The sequence below is a fragment of the Cervus canadensis genome, chromosome 4, assembly GCF_019320065.1.
Source record: "Cervus canadensis isolate Bull #8, Minnesota chromosome 4, ASM1932006v1, whole genome shotgun sequence".
In the NCBI taxonomy this organism is placed as follows: Eukaryota; Metazoa; Chordata; class Mammalia; order Artiodactyla; family Cervidae; genus Cervus; species Cervus canadensis.
This window is the reverse complement of record NC_057389.1, coordinates 38,563,552-38,586,221: the sequence shown is the minus strand read 5'-3', so window position 1 is coordinate 38,586,221 and position 22,670 is coordinate 38,563,552. Positions and strand designations below refer to the sequence as shown.

Sequence of the window (22,670 nt, the reverse complement as noted above, 5' to 3'; positions counted from 1 at the left end):
TTTAAAACACTGTGTAGGTTTGTCATAGCTATTCTTCTAAGGAGCAAGGATCTTTTAATATCATGGATCTGCATTGATTCTGGAGCCCAAGAAAATGAAATCTGACACTGTTTCCACTTTTTCCCCATCTATTTGCAATGAAGTGATGAGACCCCAATGCCATGATCTTTGTTTTTTGAATGTTGAGTTCTAAGTCAGCTCTTTCATTCTCTTTTTTCACCTTCACCAAGAGGTTCTTTAGTTCCTCTTCACTTTCCACCATTAAAGTGGTATTATTTCTGCATATCTGAGGTTGTTGATATTCCTCCCAGCAATCTTGACTCCAGCCTTTGAGTCATCCAGCCCAGCATTTCGTATGATGTACTCTGCATATAAGTTAAATAAGCAGGGTGAACCAATATACAGCCTTGACATACTCCTTTCCCAATTTGGAACCAGTCCGTTGTTCCATGTCCAGTTCTAACCGTAGCTTCTTGTCCTCCATACAGGTTTTTCAGGAGACAGGTAATGTGGTCTGGTGTGTCCATTTACATATTAAATACTCAATAAAAGTAATAGCTATTTTTAGAACGTATTTCTTTTCCAATAGTTTAACATGAAATCGAAAAAACATTTTTACAATTTGTGACATCCCTTTCCACAAATCATTTGCTGTACTATGGTCCACAGTGTGGCCAAATAAACCAACATTATTGTATTATCACTTCCTTGCACTGCGAGACCTAAGCATCTGCTGAGTGAAAATCCCATTTTAATTACACATGAAACACTATAAAAAGACTGACGAAAGTTAATTTGCAACACTTACTATTCCTGGATCAAAGTTTTCTCTTCCTAAGGCTATATATAGTGTCATACGCTCTAATTAATTTTACCTTGTCAGGAAAAGGAAAAGAAGCCTCTCTCGTGAGGCAGGCTGATCTCGAGTACTGAAATAGGAGTAAATCTGAAGAGCAAATAAGACGAGCCAGAAAACCATGAACAATACAGGGACTACCAGCTGATTCCACAGGGACATTCCCAAGGCTAGAAGGCCATACACCTCCACTACCTGAGTAAGAAAATAAGACAGGAAAACATCTTTTATCACTTCAATAAACACATTTAAACATAAAAGTGTTTAACCTGCAGTACTTAAAAACTGAATTGCTTTTCTTTTCTTACATATTCAGATAAATTCCTTCAAAGTTAGCTCTATGCATACAATTAGAAAATAGCATGTCTTTTTTAATCTACTAATTTTACATTATTATTAGCAGTTGACACACACTCATCAAATGGCAACAGCAAACTGCCCTAACAGTTCAGGAATAATGTCAAAATAGAGTCACATTTGGAGGAAAACTACATCACAGGCAGTTTGAAGAAGTTTGGCAAACTTAAAGTCGAATCAAAATTAGCAGAACTAGTATGAACAATGGGCTTCCCAGGTGGCACAGTGCTAAAGAATCTGCCTGCCAATACAGGAAACAGAAGAGACTTGGGTTCCATCCCTGGGTCGGGGAGATCCCCTGGAATAGGAAATGGCAACCCAGTCCAGTATTCCTGCTTGGAAGATTCCATGAACAGAGGAGCCTGGCGGGCTACATACAGTTCATGGGGCGCAAAGAACTAGACGCAATTAAGCGATGGAACATAGAACACAGCATAGTGTGAACAATGCAATACTGCTTGAGGGGCTAGGAAGAAGGGAAATACACAAGAATCTTCCAGAGTTTATTCAGGAATGTCATGGATGATAAGTAGTTTGACGGAAGATAGAATAATCACTGGAGAAGTTAACTCTCTTTTGCAGCAAAGACAGTTTAGAAAGTCTTTTCCCCCAGATAAATTAATTCCCCTTGCTCCTACTGTGTATTTATCAAGGAACATTTCTCAAATGATTTGGTTTGCCAAGTGCATTAACACCACGAAAAAAGGTATACCTAAAAAAAGTTTACTAAGTTACCGTAAGTTAATAAATTAGCTATCTAGTTTATAAAACAATCTCATATGAGATTGATAAGAAGGAATTCTCATAACCTGATTCAGCCTAAGAGTACAGATGATTACCAAGTTTCTGGAGTTACCAAGACGGGGACCAGATCCTGGTAACACAACAGAGTTCTGCCAGGTAGATTACAAACTCCAACCTAAGTAGCCAACAGTCTTGCTAGAAGGCTCAATGTGATTCCAGAATGTTTCAATAACTATAAAGACCTTAAATGAAAATATACTGACTTGCAGATTATTCTAAACTTTTTCATCTGTAAATCAAACGCTTTTTCTAAAACTGAATCAAGAGTAACCCCTATTTTTCCTCACTTGGAAGATAATGAAAGTAAACAAAGTGTCTAGCTTGCTGCAAAATTATTTATTTGCAGCAAACTGATTACTGAGAGGCACAGTACTTTTTCTCCTTTCCATTCAAGGAAAAGACCACTAAATTATCTGACAGTTTCTATTTCTTGCCTATCCAATTCTTTCTAGGTCATGAATTTCATAACCTGTATTTTATTTCCAACTATGACGCTTAGTGATACATGAACCTTATGACAAACAAGAAGGTAAACATGACACTGTAAAACAGGCTTTGTCCTTAGGGTAATTAAATAAACAATGAGTATCCAAGCAATATTTACTGAATATCTACTGCTCCTTACAAACTAGGGTAGTACCACAAGATTGAATTCAAATAAAAAATACATAAATGTGTTATCTTTCACTCTGAATACAACAAACCTTCCCCATGAAGAACCTCTTTAATGAGACTGTGGAAAAAAAAATGATTTTTATCTTCTTTGGAAGATCTACTTTCAGGAAAAGTTGCTCAAGCTGATCATTATGGAAGATGAAGAAATCAGGAGAATCAGGCTAAGGTCAAGAGCTCACAGAATTTTCCTGGGAAACCTGCCTTTGGGGCCACAACAATAAGGACAGGACTCACTTAGCAGTATCAGTATGGTTAGTCTGAAAGCTTCCTGTATCTTAAGGTCATGTACATAGTAAAGAGGCAGAAGAGAATACCCATTTTAATACTCCCTTCATACCAATGTCAATTTTAAGAGCTATTCTATATACTGAAACTTACTGATTAAATTAAATACAACTATTTCTTTCCTGAATACCAACTGCTTGTGACTGGAAATAATCTGTCTGAGAGCAAAGACTGAAAAAAGTAGGAGAGACAGAAGCACGTTATGTTGGCAAAATCAGTCCAAGCACCACATCTAAATGAAATCTGTCATATCACGGCCCAGAATTACTTAATGTCTTGGTTTAAATAAATAAACGTAAGGAAAATACGTTAGTCACAGCAGGACTATATCAGGAAAAAAACCAGGAACTGACCTCTACATATTCAATTCTCTATCACTCTTGTCTTTGTTATAGCAGTTACCACCAAACGTCATCTGCCTGGCACTGAACTCATTCAAATCTAATGGCTACCCTGCATGCTAGCTACAACAGTTATTTTAGTTCTATCTCTCAGATAAGTGAACGTAAGTGATTAACCCTAGGTTACACAGCTAGTAAACAGCAGCAGCAGAGTGAAAACTCAGACTGACTGCATCCAGATGAACTTACTTCACTTTACTGCTTCTCAACAGAACTTAGGAATCTCAGATGCTCCTAATTATGTTGAAAATAGTTACTATTTTCCAAGTGTCAAACATAATGTTACCACAACCATGACTGTGAAATACAAGTGAACTAAATCTTTAATATACTTAATATTTATGTAGAATTTTATCTACAGTCTTACCTGAACCAACTCTCTGTATGCAGACTTGGCAAGATTATAAGGTACTAGAAGGTTAGACCCAAGAAAATAGAGAACTTCCAGACCAGTAAAAATCATAGCAAATTTGTTGATGATAACAATTGTCTCCAGAGGAACAAGGCAGAGGCGTGCTAGCAGAGGAAGCATGTGAGCTGAAAAGAGCCAAATCTGCTTCGTTTTCATGACACAGGAGCATAACGTACACACCACCAGCTGACCTAAAATGAGGGATTAGAAGGCATTTTAGATTTGGTATCCACAAAATAAAAACACTGTCGATAATAATGATGACACAGCTTTTGAAGGAGTCTAATTAGGATCTCTTAGATAATATTTTAAATCAAATTTTAACTTCACTTGACCATAATTAAATGTTCACATATCCTGTGAATTTTGAGCACCAATTCCCCAGGGCTGATCTGAGAAAAGCAGCACAAATATCCACTGGTCTGTATCCCACTCCAGATGGCATATATAATATGGAAATGTTTTAAAATTTCTAGATATTACAATAATTCAGTTACAACTAAATACATTTAGCACCTTTTACAAAGGCCCTCAATATTTAACTGTTCTAGTCTAGAGGTGAAAGGATAAAACCCAAGAGATACAATAACTTGTCTAAAATCATGCTGTGACAAGACTTATTCTGAGGTTTTCAATCTTTAACTGCTTTTATAGGACCATGCAAGCCTTCCCGTATGGCTCAATAATGAAAAATTGAAACTCAAAAAGTTTAAACAACAAATTCTTACAGAGGATTGTGTATGATTATAGAAAGTTAGGAAGTACAGAGAAGTAAAAAGGAAAAAAACAATCCATCTCCTACAATCCTGTCACCCAAGTTAGGACTGTTAAGGTCTTGGGTTTATTACATAAAACACTGCATGCAAAGCTGTAGTATTTTATCTGAAAGCTAGGCAGTGCTCAAAAAGAGCTAGCCATATTACTTATTACCTTTTCAGTTTATTCTATGCATGATTATACACAAATTTTTTTTTTTACACAAATGTTTTATATAAAGATTATAATGTACATATAATCAGCTTTTTTCATTTAAAACATATTATACATATACCTAACTAATAAATATACTAATAAATATATGTATGTGTGTGTATACATAAATATATATGGGCTTTTTTTTTTAGTTAAAAAAACTGAACACATATGACAATATTAGCACTTGACTACCTTCAAATATTTTACAATTATAAAATGCTTTGTTATGAATAAGCTTGTACATTTATGACATCCTTGTATAAACTACTTGGAGGACATTTCCTAATGTTTTCTAGCCTAAATTCCTATAAGCAGGATTACTGAGTCAGAGGAAACATTTGTTTAAAGCTTTTGAAACATATGTCAACTGCTCTACAGAAACAAAACACCCAGTGTACAGGGCGCCCCTTTTTCCACCTATCTGCCAACAGTGGAAATAATTTAAGAAAAGGAAGGGCAGAAATATTTCCTAATATTTTTTTAAATTTGTCTTTTGTCCATCACCAGTAGCACTGAACATTACCAGTAAGTATATAAAAGCAATTGCAATTTTTGACAAAATGTTTGTTCACACTCTTTGCTTATTCTACTCGGATATGTAGACTTACTTCTATTGTTTAAACAAAATATTAACCTCCTTTATCATATAATTGTATTTTCCCTGTCATTGGAATATATTAGTAACTTTTTTCTCTTATAATATAAAAGTTTTTATTATAAAGAGTCAAATCTATCCACCTTTTTAACGGTTTCTACTTTTGGTGCCATGGTTAATTACATGGCTCCCCCTACTCAAGGTTATACAAGTAACCACCTATTTTTTCTTTTTTTAATTAAAAAATTAATATATTTGGCAATTGTTTTACAAAAAGATAAAAAGCAAAGCTCTAAGTTTGCTTTTTCAGATGTGTAGTTAGCTGTCTCAAAACTAGCTACTGGAATCAACCAATTCTTTTCTCATTAATTTGAAATGCCATTTTGGTATACTGCAAAATCATCAGTGTATTTGTGTCTGTGTTGGAACTTGCTATTTTTTTTTTTTTCCAGTGATCTCTGATGACAGTACACACTATTCCATTTCATTGACTCCTCTCAGAATTTCTCAGAAACTCTTGAACACGTTTTCTTCCAAATTAAGAATTAGTCAAATTCTCTTCCTTCTTGCCAATGAAAAGCAAAACAAAATATATATTTTTTATAATCTTATTCATGCTTTTTTGAAGGCGGCGGGGGGGGCACACTGCAGAGCATGAGGTACTTCCCTGAGCAGGGATTGAACCCACACCCCCTGCACTGGAAGCACAGAATCTTAACCACTGGACCACCAGTGAAGTCCTTACTAATCCTTTATTCCATTTTTAAATTTTTTGCTGGAATATGTTGATTTCAAATCAACATTTTTATATTTTAATTTGTGTTCTATTCATATTATTGTTAGAAGAATACAAAAGTGGCAACCATTTTTATACAAAGCTGAAAATTTCTTAACAATCTACTATACTGTATGTAACATACGTGGTATTTTCTCCCACAAAGTATTAATTTTAGTCTTTAAAAAACTGATACTCAAATCACAAGAAAAACATTCATAAAGGTATGAAAAAAGAAAAAACCCATAACAATGAAAAAAACTGAGAAGAGAGGCCACTTAATAAGTCAACACAATTTTAAGGGATAGAAAACAATGATTAGGCCACTAGTCCTTCCCCACCCCAGGAAGACTGAAGTTTGCTCTTTGAAAAGGCAGAACAGGTTCCTGGACACTGCCCCCAGGCCGAGCTGAGGTGCAGTGCCCAAATGAAGACAGATTAGAAGTCTGCGCCCACACAGATGACAGCTCTCTAGGTCTCCAAACACTGCTGCCACGCTTGCCGCCATTCAGCTCTTGTCTGGCACCAGTCCCCCCTACAGGAGATAGATTCTTCTTCGGGAAACTGACCCAAGTCCAGGGAAAAGACTACAAATATGCACACTTACATATAGGTCCCCCCAATAAGGGTCAGTCCCACCTGAACACCAACTGTGAAAAACACCAGTTGGTATGCCTTAAAGAGATTACAACTGGCAACTTAATAATTCACTTTAATACAAATGACAACAGGAGGATGTTTCGTAATAATCAGGTGATTCTAATTCAGGCTTAAGAACTACTGCTGTCCCATATAAGGCAAGACCAAAACAAAGACAAAAAGAATCTCAGAGAAAATGGAAAGAATGCAAGGAGCAAAAGAAAGCTTCAAAGTAAATAATCTAAGAAATTAAAAAGACTGTCCCAATAGAAAGAAAACAAACTACAGAATATTAAAAAAATATATGACAAAAAAAAGTTGGGAAACCTCAGAAAGTAAAACAAACAACAAAGAGAGAGAGAAAAAGGAAAATAGAACAGTAAGAAAGTTAGGGGTTCAATGTGGAAGAAAGCTTATCCAATTAAAAGGATTTCCAGAAAGGCACAAAAGAGAAAACAGCACGGAAGAAATTATGAGCTGAAAGGAGAGAAGCGCTGGGGAACGATGCCTGACAGGAGAGGGGTAGTACAGGAAAGAGTAGATTTTCATCATAATATTGTGGTATCATCCCCAATAATTTTTTAAAATTGTGTTCATTTCTTGACTTTTAAAAGTAAGTATATTTCTTTGATTAAAAAATTAGCTGAAACTCTGAAAAAATACTTAAGAGAAAGTGCTTTAATACTAGGAATACTTATGAATTTTCATTTTGGCATGTCTTACTTTCACTGTACTCATAGCTATGATATTTAAAGTTCCTTGTTCCGCATGATGCAAACTTCCTCTAAGCTCTGAAAGTTCCCACAAGTCTAGGCCAGCACATTCAGTTCTCAGCTCTGAAGTTAGAGGCTTCATTTATCCTCTTTGACAGAAGAGTATGACTCATATGCTATGATTCTCTTGAAGGGAAGACCACTTCTCTTACTTAGGTGAAAGAAGAAAGGAGTCATACTGTTAATGGAAATCTTTCCGATAGCTCCAGAATAGGAAGTTGTTCAACTTGATATGCCTATTCCAGCTGACAACTCTGAAGAAAACAAAATCACAATGTACTCTGGATTTCAGGATTCCTTAAGAACTATCTCCAAGAAGTCCATAACCCTAAGAAAGAATGGCATATTCATATTACTTAGTTTTTCATTAAAAGTTTATTAGTGAAATGGAAGAAAAGGAGTAGAAAGCTACTTTAAAATCAAAGTCTAAAGAAAAAAATGCTACTTAATAATTTATGGATTTGCAGTTAATTGAATCTTGGCTGGGTGAACACACTATCATAAGCACTGATGGGAAAAATTTAGGGAAATATACAGATTTACACTAAATCATATCCATCACAGAACCAAAGAAAACACTTTGAATTTTCGAATCAGGCAAATATTTTCATACTTGGATGAAAATATTACCACTATTGAATATGTGGTAATATTTGGATGTTACCACTATTGAATACAGCCACGGGATATGGTCATAAAGCAACATTATTTTTGTGTTCTGCTCTCCTAAAAAGCCACTCGTTGAAGCTGAGTGTTCTCCTGCCCCTATAAGGCAAGTTTCATAACTTTTCTAAACTAGTACAGTTTGCACAATCTGATCTAATCTAATCTCAGTCGACTTAAACAAAGCGCTGCCTTAGAGTTGAAGGTTTGCCTTGACTCCAGCTGAGGCCCCCACTGTTGTTGTTCAGTTGCTCAGGGTGTCCGACTCTGTGTGACCCCGTGGACTGCAGCAGGCCTGGCTTCCCTGAGCTTCACTATCTCCTAGAATTTGCTGAAACTCATATCCATTGTGTTGATGATGTCATCCAACCATCTCATTCTCTGTCGCCCCCTTCTCCTCGTCCTCAATCCTTCCCAGCATCAGGGTCTTTTCCAGTGAGTCTGCTCTTCACATCATGTGGCCAAAGTATTGGAGCTTCAGTTTCAGCATCAGTCCTTCCAGTGAATATTCAGGGTTGATTTCGTTCAGGATTGCTTTGATCTCTTTGCTGTCCAAGCAACTCTCGAGTGTCTTCTCCAGCATCACAGTTCCAAAGCATCAATTCTTCAGTGCTCAAGCTTCTTTATCGTTCAACTCTCACATCCATACATGACTACTGGAAAAACTATAGCTTTGACTAGATGGACCTTTGTCGGCAAAGTGATGTCTCTGCTTTTTAATAGGCTATCTAGGTTTGTCACAGCTTTTTTTCCAAGAAGAAAGTATCTTTTAATTTCATGGCTGAAGTCACCAACCACAGTAATTTTGGAGCCCAAGAAAATGAAATCTACCACTGCTTCCACTTTTTCCCCTTCTGTTTGCCATGAAATGATGGAACCAGACCTATGTAACTCAATGAAGCTATGAGCCCACCATGCAGGGCCACCCAAGAAAAAGAGTCATGGTGGAAAGCTCTGACAAAACATGGTCTACTGGAGAAGGGAATGGCAAACCACTTCAGTATTCTTGCCTCAAGAACCCCATGAACAGTATGAAAAGGCAAAAAGATATAACTGGAAGATGAGTCCCTTAGGTCTGTAAGTGTCCAATATGCTACTGCAGAAGAGCAGAGAAATAGCTCCAGAAAGAATGAAGAGGCTGGGCCAAAGCAGAAATGATGCTAAGTTGTGAATGTGTCTGGTTGTGAAAGTCAAGTCCGATGCTGTAAAGAATACTGGATAGGAACCTGGACTATTTGGTCCAAGAATCAAGGTAAATTAGACTTGGTCAAACAGGTGATGTCAAAAGGGAAAATCAACATTTTAGGAATCAGTGAACTAAAAAGAACAGGAATGTGTGAATTTAAATTCAGATGACCATTACATCTACTACTGTGGGCAAGAGGCCGCCTTTGGGGTCACAGAAAACCAGCAATTCTGAGAGGGAGTAGAGAGCTTATGGCAAGCTTCTTCCTCCTTCTCTGCCAGCACAGTGGCATTCTTCCTGACTTGCCCACAGCTGAGGCAGGCAGGAAAGGACAGGGAGAGAAGTGTAACACCCTTCCTGGGCTATTTGCTTACAATGCTACGGTACTGGCACTCTCTGAAGTTGAGATGTTTGAAATGGATCTCCTTTCTCATGGGCATTTTTAAGTGTTTTCCTGATTGTTCCCATTATCATGGATTTTCTAATCTGCATGATCTTTCATGCTTGTTATATACCCTCCTCTGGCTGCTTTTGGTTCTTTCCTTAGCTCCCGGGAATCTGGAAGTACAATGCCTGTTGAAGTCTTCTCATCTTTTTAAGGGCCCTCTTGGAAGGACCTAAGAAAACTCCATTGACTCTTGGGACCCTCATCTAGTCCACAGGAAACTAACATTCTTTGCCTGCAGAGATTAGATGATACAGGAAAACCTCATAAGACATTTTCACTCCACAGTCAGAAACTCAATAGCCAGCCAGCCCACTAGTGGCCTTTGTATCAGATTAGAATTATAATATGAGCCATACATGTAATGTTTAATATTCTGGTAGCATCATTTTATTGGAGAAGGAAATGGTAACCCACTCCAGTGTTCTTGCCTGGAGACTCCCAGGGATGGGGGAGCTTGGTGGACTGCCATCTATGGGGTTGCACAGAGTCAAACATGACTGAAGCGACTTAGCAGCAGCAGCAGCAGCATCACTTTATGAATTTAAAAACAGGTAAAATTAACAATATATTTTATTTAACCTAATGCATCACAAATATTAGGGCTTCCCTGGTGGCTCAGTGGTGAAGAATCAACCTGCAATGCAGGAGACTCAGGTTCGATCCCTGGATTGGGAAAATTCCCTGGAGAAGAAATGCAACCCACTCCAGTATTCTTGCCTGGAGAATTCCATGGACAGAGTAGCCTGGTAGGCTACAGTTCACAGGGTTGCAAAAGAGTCTGACACGACTTAGTGACTGAACAATAACAACAATCCTAAATATTATCATATAGACATTCAATCTATACCAAAAAATGAACAAGACATTTTGCATCCTTTTTGCACTAAGTCTGATTTGGACTAGTCACATTTCAAGGGCTCATAAGGCACTTGTGGCTTGTTTTGGATGGTGCAGCTTTAGATTTTGCACACCCAGGTAAGACACCAGTCTGCAGGATCCCTCCTAAGACACACACACAAAAAAACTTGAGTCTCCAAATGGTCTCCCACTGAATTGTCTACATGAGAAGGGCTGGGAAGGTATTTCAGAGAAAACAGCTATCTACAAAGAAATTCTCCTACAAATTCCAACATTAAACCTCTTAACACCTTCTACATGGGTGAGTTTAACAAACACATACAAGATTCCTCTCACTTTCTTTTTGCAATTTTGGAATGGTAAGATCTGGTACTTCACTTTGGGCTGCATCTATGCTGTTCTGGGGTCCTACGCAATCATTCTATTATAAACATTCTGCTATTTGAATGTTTCAGTCACATCTCAAGTTCTTGATGTTTCTGGTAATTTATTGTAGGCTAGAGGATAATGGCTTTCAACAACAGTAACCAATATTAAGACATTACATATTTTATTTTAATCTTACAAAGTAATTATTAGCTTTATTTAAAAACTAACCTTCCCAAACACTTAAATTATCCTTAAAAAATACAAGTAACTACAGGCTATATATAATTATAAACATGTAAAATAAGAAATACCTTATTTAGAGAGAAAAAGACTAATAAGAAAATGTAGCATTTAACAATAACTGTTTTGAAAGAGTCATCAAGAATAACTTCAAGTTTTCCAACCTTTTCGTATTAAGTATAAACTAATTTTATAAGACAGTAATTAATACTTGGTTGGTTCCTACCTACACTTTTGATTCTTTTATAATACTTACCTATTAAGGCTGTGGTAAATCGATTCATGGAGAGAGGTTCTAAATACATTGGTCCTTCATAGGCGGACTCCAGTTCACTTCTAACATAGTCCCTAAATAAGTAAAATGATAAGAATGTATTAGATACATTCTAAGCACATACAGGAGAGAGCAGCAGCTAAAGCACAGTATTTTTATAAAAAATATATTATGTTAATAACACTTCACATCTATACAAAGGAAAATTTTAGGTACAAAAAATTACAGAGGGATGACCTTCATCTCCTTCGCCCACGTGATGAAAACAGAATTCACTGAAACTGAATTTTACTTGCAGAGAAGCAGCCAAAACTCCACTTTGTTGGATTCTCTTTCTTCCCATGGTCTCATTAAATAATTTATGCCCAGGAAAAAGCCAATTGAGATGCCACCTCTCAACCCTACTACTTAACTGATAACAAGTAACACTATTACATTAATTTCCCCTTTTTTCATTAGCTTCCATTATCCCTCCTATCTCATTTTCCCCAAAGTTTTTTCTCCAGTTATACTTAGTTAGTTATAGGTAAAAACACAAACTAGTTAGAAAACTGGCTTGTAGCACAACAATCCTTAAAAGATGTCATTTTCAAGTTTACAGGAAATTTATAATTAGAATTATAATATTTAACTAGGCTATAAATTTGAGATAAATTTTAAATCAAATCAAATTATTTCTTATAAAACATAATTCATTTAACATTGATCACTGAGAATTAATAAGATTTAATTAGTGGTCAAAGAGACTTTACACTCTGAGAAAACAGAACTTTTAGGGTAGAGGCAGAAAGGAAGAATTTATTATCAGTTAAGTTCAGTAGTAATAGAACATGGTTGTCTTAAATTCTTCTGACATCAAAGTAGGAAATTTTGTGTTAAAAAACTCTCCTTTCCTCCAATTGCTGAATACTTTATTCGCTGTACTTTACAACAGGTTAAATGCTTCAAGTATTTCTGGAAAACTCACATGGCTGTATTTACTTTTTCCATGAAATTACTTCCTATTAGGCAATCAAGTGGAATTCCTTTAGCATAACACAGCTAACCAAGAAATGATCCTTACATAATCAGCAAGCTAGTACTGCCAAAAATCAAAACTAAAAACTAAAATAAAAATTTTAAAGCAGTTTTGGGAACAATTATAAAAATCTATGAATGACTAGGCTTCTTGGGTAATTTAGCAATTCTCCTCTTTCACTCTTTGAGGATTATTTCTAACAAGTAATGTATTAAAAGTCTTTCTACTGACAGAGAAAACCAAATCCTCAAGAGGCATGCTTCTAATGTAGCGGTTGTCAACCAGGTGTGAGTTTGCCCCGAGGGGATATTCTGCAATGTCTGAAAACATTTTTAGTTGTCACAGCTTCAAAGGGAGGAGGAGTGCTCCGGGACCCTAAGTCAAGATGCCTCCAAAACATCCCACAGCACACAAGACAGCCCCCACAACAAAGAACTGCCCACCCCAGAAGGTCAGTGGTTGAAGCCCTGTTTTAATGTAGAGAGACACAAATGCTACACGTGCAAATTACATATAAATATCTGATCATGAGATCAATGTAATTAGTATTTTTAACATAGTTTTAGGATAGAAAGCTAAAGAATGATAAGTTAATTCATAAGTTTTAAATAAAATATACATATAAGTACCATTTACATTTATGAAGTCTTTGAAAATGCTATTAAAAGAAATAAATTTATATTTAAAAGAGATCTAACTTTGAGTCCCAATGGTGGCGCTAGTGGTAAAGAATGTGCCTACCATAAAAGGAGATATAACAGACATGGGTTCGATCTCTGGGTCAGGAAGATCCCCTGGAGGAAGGCATGGCAACCCACTCCAGTATTCTTGCCTGGAGAATCCCATGGACAGAGGAGCCTGGTGGGCTACAGTCCATAGGGCCGCAGAGTCGGACATGAATCAAGTGACTTAGCACGCAGCACACAACTTTTGAGTCCCAGTAGGATCTAGGCCTTTAAAGTCAAGTAATTTCTTTTTGGCCAAAGCACATCTCTCTCAAATAGATCCAGTTTAAAAAAAGAACCAGTGACAATCCATAAAGAGAAAGCAGACTGGTGTCTGATGGAGGGGAAGTGGGGAGGGGGAATGGAAAACAGTACTCAAGAGTTGCAGGTTTTATTCTAGGGGGACGAAATGTTTTGCAATTAGATCATGGTGACAGTTGCACAACATTAGGATCGCACTATATGCCACTAAACTGTTCACTTTAAAAGGTTAAATCTGTTACATGAATTTCACCTCTACAAAAAAGGGGAGCCTGTGGGAGCAGCAACTGCAAGCAGGAGAAAAACCACAAGATCGCCCAAGAGGACCTCAGTCCCAGGAGCTCTCTCCTGGCGAGGGAAGGAGACGGCAGAGTTGGATTCCCTATCATGTTTTCTCCCACGTTTGCTTTTGTCACCATATTATTGGTGTTTCATAATAAAACTCAGCAAACTCAACATTATCAAGAATTTCTTACTGCTGAGACATTTGCTAATCGTTTTTGTATCATTTCCAAGCCTACTTCAGTTTATCCTCTTTTTAAAAGTCTCTTTGTTTTTCCTTAGTCCCTTATCCAAAATTCTAATTTCACATAACAAAACTTCTAAGGCAAATTAACATTTTTTACACTTTTTTATTTTAACTCAAAAGGAATTTGCTCTATACCTGTGTTGTTAGCACACTGGTAGGCCTTGAAAATGCTGCAGTAGACAAGAAAAACACAGTTGTTGTGAGGATGAAGCTCACAAGCCAGGGAAGAAGATATACATTAAACATTTATCCTAACAATTATTTAATTACAATTGTGACAAACACTGGAAGAAAAAAATATAGAATGTTGTCATGGTTTTTTAAAATTTAATTTTTATATTCATAGCCCTGTTTATTTCAAAATTATCTTTTATTATCTTCACTTCTAGATTTATACTTCTATTTAGCTTGCTTTTCATCTCTCATTCTATTTCATAAGGTTATTATAACGGGTTTAATGCAACAGTTTCCTTTTCTTTTAACCTACTCTATATTCCTTTGGTTGATTTGGGGTTTTTTAAGTCTCCTCTCAAGTTTCTAATTCTTTTTATGATTTTCTTTTTGGTTCTTTCTCTTTTTCCATGTTTCACTACTCTGTGATCTGTTGAGATTACAGGACCCCAGGGAACGTCTCAAGCTTGTGCTCAGTCACTAAACTGTGTCTGACTCTTTTGTGACCCCATGGACTGGAGCCCACCAGGTTCCTCTGTCCACGGGATTTCCCAGGCAACAAAACTGAAGTGGGTTGCCATATCCTTCTTCAGGGGATCTTCCCAACCCAGGGATCGAATCTGTGCCTCCTGCATTGGCAGGCGAGTTCTCTACCGCTGAGCCACCAGGGAAGCACTACAAGGGATGTCTATATTTCAGAATAATCACCACTTTTAGGCCACAATGACAACACCCTGATGTTAAACAGTTTCCTCCCTACTAGCTCTTCCACTTTACCCTCTTGAAAAGCTTGCTCAATGCTTCAATCTCCCTCAAGGACTGCTGGACCTGTCAGGGGAGCAATTGTCCTACCCCAGAAATTAACATCTTCCGTAGGAACCTTAGACCCTCTCTCCTTTGCTCAGCCCACCTCTCTCAAAGACAGCCTTCAGAATCTCTCTGTTTGGCTGACTCATCAATAAGCCCCACTTCAATGAAGACAGCCAGGACCAGAAAGCCCATAGTCCCTCTTGGGGCCAGCTGAACTTGGCTTGCCAGAGCCAGGGCCGTGACTTTGGTGGGGACTAAACTGGTCTTGCCAAGCAGCCACTACTGAGCTGTCTCTTCTGAGAGAAGAATCTGGGCACTGTCTCCCAAACATATTACTACAGAAAAACTAGAAGAAGAAATAAAAATAAAAAAACAAAACATTTATAAAGATCTCTACATCTAAGTTATATACAACTTCAGGACATCTCATGCTGGCAATGAAAACTCTTGGTTATTACCGAGTCTCAACAGAGTGGGTCACTTACAACATTAAAAAACACAACGGTAAGCCTAAAGAAGAAGGATTCAGAGAAGGAATTCTCCAAAATTCCATGAATCATTTTAGGCCAAAATTTAGTCTGAGGCAAGAGTCATGAAATTCAGATTTTTAACAGAATTTTATACCTAAAAATTTAAGACTGAATCAAAGGAGAAGTTCAGAAGTAGAATTAGAATTTTCCAATTTAAACATTTAAGGAGTACAATGTATTAAGTTGGTCAGAAGCAAGAAGTACTGTTTTCTACTTGTAACTGAATAATATCTTCCCCTCCTTAAACAACTTTTTTCACTTATACAACTTATGCAATGCTGACAATTAACACAGAGCACCAATATACTGAACAGTTTGAAAACTCACTTCTCTACATTCCCCTTGGTAGCCTTCTTTCTTATGGTTACAACTGCTTTGGGGAACAAGGAATGTGTAAGATGTATACCAAGAACCCCAAGGATGGCTTACAACTGGAAAAGTTTCTGCTATAAACAGAAGCATAAAAAATTATTTGTTATAAAAAACAAATAATAACAACAAAACCCAGGAGCTTATCAATTCATCAGCAGATCAAAGACCTTTCTTTCTAAGTCTCTTAAGCAACCTGGCTGGGTCGCTGGACAACCGAGAACAATCTGTACATTCTGGCCACTTACAGCTTCCAAACTATATTAATTCCAAAGAAACCTAATCTATTTGTACACGGAATAAAGCTGAGCCCTCCAAGTTATCTTTCGCAATGTGTGCAAACAAAACACACTGCTCACTTAATCACTGGATGGCCAAGGAATTACCCTGAGATGTTCAAAATCTGAGTACCTATCACACCCTAAGCACTGAATGGCAATTTAAGAGCTCATTTCCCCAGGGCTTTAGTATTTAAATCGTGTCTGCTACAAGGCCACCCCCTGCTTTTTTCTTCAGCTTCTGACTACATGCTAAATATTTAGTGTCTGGGTCTGATAATGTCCAAAAGAAGAAAACATATCACACATTGAAATGGGTCAATTTTGTTCTTTTCAAAATTAAAAGTTAAATATATAGTGAAAAACTTCACTTTTCAGTTCCGTTATCTAACAGCAGTAGTTGTCAGCTGGAAAAATTTTATTCCCCAGGTCATAACATTTGGCAATTATGGATAGTTTCTGGTTTTACAATTGTGGGGAAGGGGTGCTCTGCAATCTGTGAGCAGAGACACAGTATTGATAACATCCTGTAATGCACACGACTGCCTCACAACAAATAACCCAGCTCAACTTGCTAACAGTTCCAATACAAAGAAACCCTCATCTGAAGCTTTGAATGACACAAGATTTCCTAAAATGGAGGGCCAGTTATCTGTATGAGACATATAAGTAACTTCTGGGAAAGTTTTACATTTGAAATCAGTTACACACTGAACACAAGGATGAAAGAGAGTGAACTTTTATTGTTTGAATCCAACAGGCTCTTAAAGTCATACACATACAAAACTGATGCACTGGTTCATAAACCTAACAATAAAACAAAGAATTTAAAAATAATGAAGTTTAAAAGCTTTAGAGAAAAACACTTAACTCTGGAGGTTAACCATCAAAACATCCTCACAGGAATCGTCATATCAGTTTGGAAAGTTTCTCTTTTTTCCACAGTAGTGCTGGAGAGTCTCAATTTTAAAGTAGGATTGGTACTGGAAAATATATTCCTTAGAACAGCGGTCCCCAACCTTTTTGACACCAGGGACTGATTTCATGGCAGACAATTTTTCCACGGACGAGGATTAGGGTGATGATTTCAGCATGATTCAAGCACATTACACCTACTGTGCACTGTATTTCTAATCTAACACTGCTGCTGATCTGACAGGAGGTACTGGTCCATAGCCGGGAAGTTGGGGACCCCTGCCTTAGACCACTCAAAATGAAAAGCATAGCTTAGAATTTTAAGAATTAAAGAACCTGACATTTATCAAATTCTAATGAGTTCAATTTGAATAGTAATATTAAATTTTATACTAACTGAGCCACGGGATTTTCTAAAGTTTAATTTTTCTGAAGTGAAAGTTATATCCATTTTGCCTTTTATTAATTTTTATTAGAATGTAGTTATTTTACAATGTTATGTTAGTTTCTGCTCTACAGCAAAGTGAATGAGTTATACACATATACACATACACACTCTCAGAGTCCCTTCCCATTTAGGTAACCACAGAGCACTGAGCAGCATTCCCTGGGCTATTCAGTAGGTTTTCATAAATTATCCATTTTATATAAAGTAGTGTACATATGCGAGTCCCAATCTCCCAATTCTATCCCACACACACCTTCCCCCCTTGGTAATCATGTTGGTTTTCTACATCTGTGACTATATTTCCTTTGCAAATAAGTTTATTTGTACAATTTTTTAGATTCCACATGTAATCACTATTAAACAGGTTATAAGCATTTTATAGACATAGACTAAACACTTAAGAAGAATCAGCTTCATTGTGTGAATTAAAGGTATACCTTGTAGATACTGTGCATTCCGTTCCAGACCACCACAATAAAGTGGATACCGCAACAAAGTGAATCATGAATTTTGGGGTTTCTTGGTGCATATAAAAGTTATGTTACGCTACACTGTAGTCTAAGAGTGCAATAGCCTTATGTCTAAAATATATGTGCATATTTTAATTTAAAAAATGCTTACCATCATATGAGCCTTTAAAAAGGCATAATCTTTTTGCTGGGACTTCCCTGGCAGTCCAGTAGTTAAGACTCTGCACTTCCACAGCAGGGTGCATGGGCTGGATCCCTGGCAGAGAACCAGGATTCAACAGGACACACACACTGCATGGCCAGAAAAGAAATCTTGCTGATAGAGGGTTGTGAGTCAACGTTGACAGCTGCTAACTGGTCACATTGGTGGTTGCTCAAGGCTGGGGTGACTGGCAAAGTCTTAAGATGACAAAGAAGTGTGCCACACTGGGTGAGTCTTCCTTTCCTGATTTCTCCATAGCATGCAATGCTGTTTGAAAGCATTTTACTGATAGTAGAACTTCTTTCAAAATTACAGTCAATTCTTTCAAACTCTGTTAGAGCTTTATCAGTTAAGTTTATGTAAGATATAATATTCTAAATCCTTTGTTGTCATTTCAACACTTTTCACAGCATCTTCACCAACAGTAGATTCTATCTCAAAAAACCACTTTCTTTGCTCATCCATAGGAAGCAGCTTCTCATCTGTTAGAAAGTTTCTGTTGTGATATTGCAGCAATTCAGTCACATCTTCAGGCTCCACTTCTAGCTCTCTTGCTGTTTCCACCACACTTGAACCCCTCAAACTCATCCATGAGGGTTAGAATCATCCTCCAAGCTCTTGTTGGTACTGCTATTTTGACTTCTTCCCATGAATCACAGATGTTCTTAATGGTATCTAGAATGGTGAATCCTTTCCAAAAGGTTTTCAACTGACTTTGCCCAGATCCATCAGAGGACTCACTATCTACAGCAGCTATAGCCTTATGAGACATATTTTTTAAATGATAAGACTTGAAAATCAAAATCAAAATTACTCCTTGATCTATGGGTTGCAGAAATGATATTGTATCAGCAGGCATGAAAACATTCATATTTGTTATACATCTGACAGAGCTCTTGGGCAACCAAATGCATTGTCACTGGGCAGTAATATTTTGAAAGAAATAATTTCTCCTGAGAAGTAGGTCTCAACAGTGAGCTTAAAATATTCAAAAAACCATGTTGTAAACAGTTATGGTGTCATCCAGGTTTTCTTGTTCCATTTAAAGCACACAGGTAGAGTAGATCTTAGCATAATTCTTAAGGTCTTAGGATTTTCATAATGGTTAGAGCATTGGCTTCAACAAGTCACCAGGTGCATTAGCCCTAAACAGAATCAGCCTGTCCTTTGAAGCCTGGCACTGACTTCTCCTCTCTAGGTACAAAGTTCATCTTCTGCCAACAGAACACTGTTTTGTCTATATTGAAAATCTGTTCTTTAGTGTTCAGTTCAGTTGCTAGTCATGTCCGACTCTTTGTGACCCCATGGACTGCAGCACATCAGGCCTCCCTGTTCATTACAAACTCCCGGAGTTTACTCAAGCTCATGTCCATTAAGTCAGCGATGCCATCCAACCATCTCATCCTCTGTTGTCCCCTTCTCCTCCTGCCTTCGATCATTCCCAGCATCGGGGTCTTTTCAAATGAGTAATTTCCTCCCATCAGGTGGCCAAAGTATTGGAGTTTCAGCTTTAGCATCAGTCCTTCCAATGAATATTCAGGAATGATTTCCTTTAGGATGGACTGATTGGATCTCCTTGCTGTCCAAAGGACTCTCAAGTCTTCTCTAACACCACAGTTCAAAAGCATCAGTTCTTTAGTGTAGCCACCTTCATTAATGATCTTAGCGAGATCATCTATATAACTTGCTGCAGGTTCTACATCAACATGCTCTGCTGTACCTTATACTTTTTTGTGATGAAGACAGCTTCTTCCCTTAAAGCTCTGCTAGCTTCAAACTTCTCTTAGGCAGCTTCCTCACCTCTCTCAGCCTTCAGGGAATTAAAAAGAATTAGGGCCTTGCTCTGGCCCTGGTTTAAGGGAATGTTGTAGCTGGTTTGATCTTCTATCCAGATCACTAAAACTTTCTCCACATCAGCAATAAAGCTGTTCAGCTTTATCATTCTTGTGTTCACTGAAGTAGTACTTTAACTTCCTTCAAGAACTTATCCATCATATTCACAACTGGGCTAAGTATTTGGCACAAGTGGCCTAACACTCAGCCAATCTCAGCTTTCAACATGCCTTCTTCATTAAGTTAAATCATTTCTAGCTTTTGATTCAAAACGAGAGACATGACCCTTCACTTGAACACTTAAAGAGGCCATCGTACAGTTATTAATTGGTCTAATTTCAATATTAGTGTGTCTCAGGGAATAAGGAGACCCAAGGAGCAGGAGAGAGATGTGGGACAGCCAGTCAGTGGAGCAGTTAGTACACACACAGCCTTTGTTAAGTTTGCCATGTTATATAGGTGCAGTTTGTGATGCCCCAAAAACAATGACAATAGTAACACCAAAGATCACTGTTTGCAGATCACCATAACAAATACAATAATAATGAAAAAAGTTTGAAATATTGCAAAAATTTCCAAAACGTGACCAGGACGGGAAGTGAGCAAGCCCTGTTAGAAACATGACAGGATGGATTTGGTTGATACAAGGTTGCCACAAACCTTCAATTTGTAAAAAATGCAGTATCTGCAAATCACAAAAAAGGGAAGCCTAACAAAACAAGGTATGCCTGTACATGAATTAAAGAAAAGAGAGACCCAGTTTTTCAAGAGTATGAAATTTTCTGTTTAAGGAATTAATATTTGCAAATGTCTTTTTCTATAGCCAATTTTTGAAGTATCAAATGAATTATTTAAAATATCCAAGTATTGACTTTCCTTTTCAGGACCATACCATACTCTGCTTTGATATATCTAGACTAGAGTGATATGGAAAGTATCTGTAAATCATGTAAGTGATAAGGGACTTCTATCTAGAATACGTAAAGAATTCCTACAACTCAATTTTTTTTTAAAAAGACAACCAATTAAATAATGGGTAAAGAACCTGAATAAACATCTCTCCAAGGAAAATTCACAAAGGGTTAATGAACATATTAAACATGCCCAACATCATTAGCCATCAGTGAAATGCAAATCAAAACCACAATGAAACCCCACTCCACACTTACTGTGATGTCTATACTGAAAATGACAGAGATCAACAAGTATTAGCAAGTATGTGGAGAAACTGGAATCCTCATACCCTGCTGGTAGAAATAGTGCAGCCACTTTAGAAAGCAGTCTAGGAGTTCCTCAAAAGTTTAAACATATTATATGATCCAGCAATCCCAATCCAGTGTATAAGCAGCGCTCCCTCCTATAAGTATGTCCACACAAAACCATGAATGTTCACAGTGTTATTCGAACAGGCAACAAGGCAGAAACAACTCAAATGTCCATCAGTGGATGAATGGATAAACAAAATGTCATACAACAAAATATGATTTGGACAGAAAAATGAAGTCCTGATACACGCTCCAGCATGGATGAGCCTTGAAAACAGAAAGTTAGGCATAAAGGACCACATACTATACAATTCAATGTACATGAAATGTCCAGAATGAGCCAACCAGTAAAGACAGAAAACAGATTGCCGTGCCTATGGCTGTGGAGAAGGGCTGGTAGGAAATTGGAGTGACTGCTGATGGGTACAGAGCTTCTTTCTGGAGTTAGGAAAAAGTTCTAAAATCAATTGTGGTGATGCTTTACACAGTTCTGTGAATGTATTCAAAACCACTGAGCTGTATACTTTAAGTAGGTATGTGAATTATATCTTAATAAAGTCGTTTTCTTTAAAGATACTTGTTTATGAAGCTGCCACATGAAATATGAACTATTAAGCTTTTTAAAACTAAAAACTTCAGCCTTAAGATTCTATGAGATTGGCCAAGACTAAATATTTATTAAACGTTGACATTCTATTAATGATTGAAGAATTAACACATCTTTGCCAACCTTTCTGAGATAGCACCATATAGTGTAAATTACACTAAAAAGAGAAACACTAAAATTTGCCACAACTTGAAATTTAGTTTAATATCAAAACCAACTCCATCAGATAGGCACTGTCTTACTTTATAGTTTCAAAGTAACATATTTCCTAAGTAGGGAAACTATTTCATACCCTGCTAATTCTAAAACTAATTTTCTTTCCATTAGCCATGCTCTCTCCTGAAAATTGAACTAAAAATCAGAAAACTTGGATTCAAGTTAAAGTCTGGGATCATCTGCTCCTAGTTGTTTGCACGTTTCAGTTCTTTCACCTATAAATCTCAAAGGATTATAGTAAGGATCAAAATAACATAAAAAAATAAGAAAATGTTTTTGTACACTGTAAAATTTTATCACAATTATTTTTACTGTTTAAAATAGATACAAACTTTCTGATAATGAAAATAAACTTTAAATACTGGTAAAAATATTCCCATAAACTAAAAGTAGTAAGTCAAAATTGCTAAAGAAAAATGGTTAGAAAAAGGCTTTTCT

The 22,670-nt window shown here is 37.0% G+C and overlaps 1 protein-coding gene across 4 annotated transcripts in view; it reads right to left on the bottom strand.

The window, feature by feature from the left end:
- Positions 1-22,670, bottom strand: part of RNF145 (ring finger protein 145) — a 61,104-nt gene that overhangs the window by 20,464 nt on the left and 17,970 nt on the right. For all 4 annotated transcript variants that reach the window (XM_043464834.1, XM_043464835.1, XM_043464832.1 and 1 more), the window contains 3 exons: positions 11,568-11,659; positions 3,746-3,981; positions 876-1,051 (listed from right to left, as the gene is read on the bottom strand). In XM_043464834.1, the coding sequence (XP_043320769.1) occupies positions 876-1,051; positions 3,746-3,981; positions 11,568-11,659 (504 nt within the window). The remainder of the gene's footprint in view (positions 1-875; positions 1,052-3,745; positions 3,982-11,567; positions 11,660-22,670) is intronic.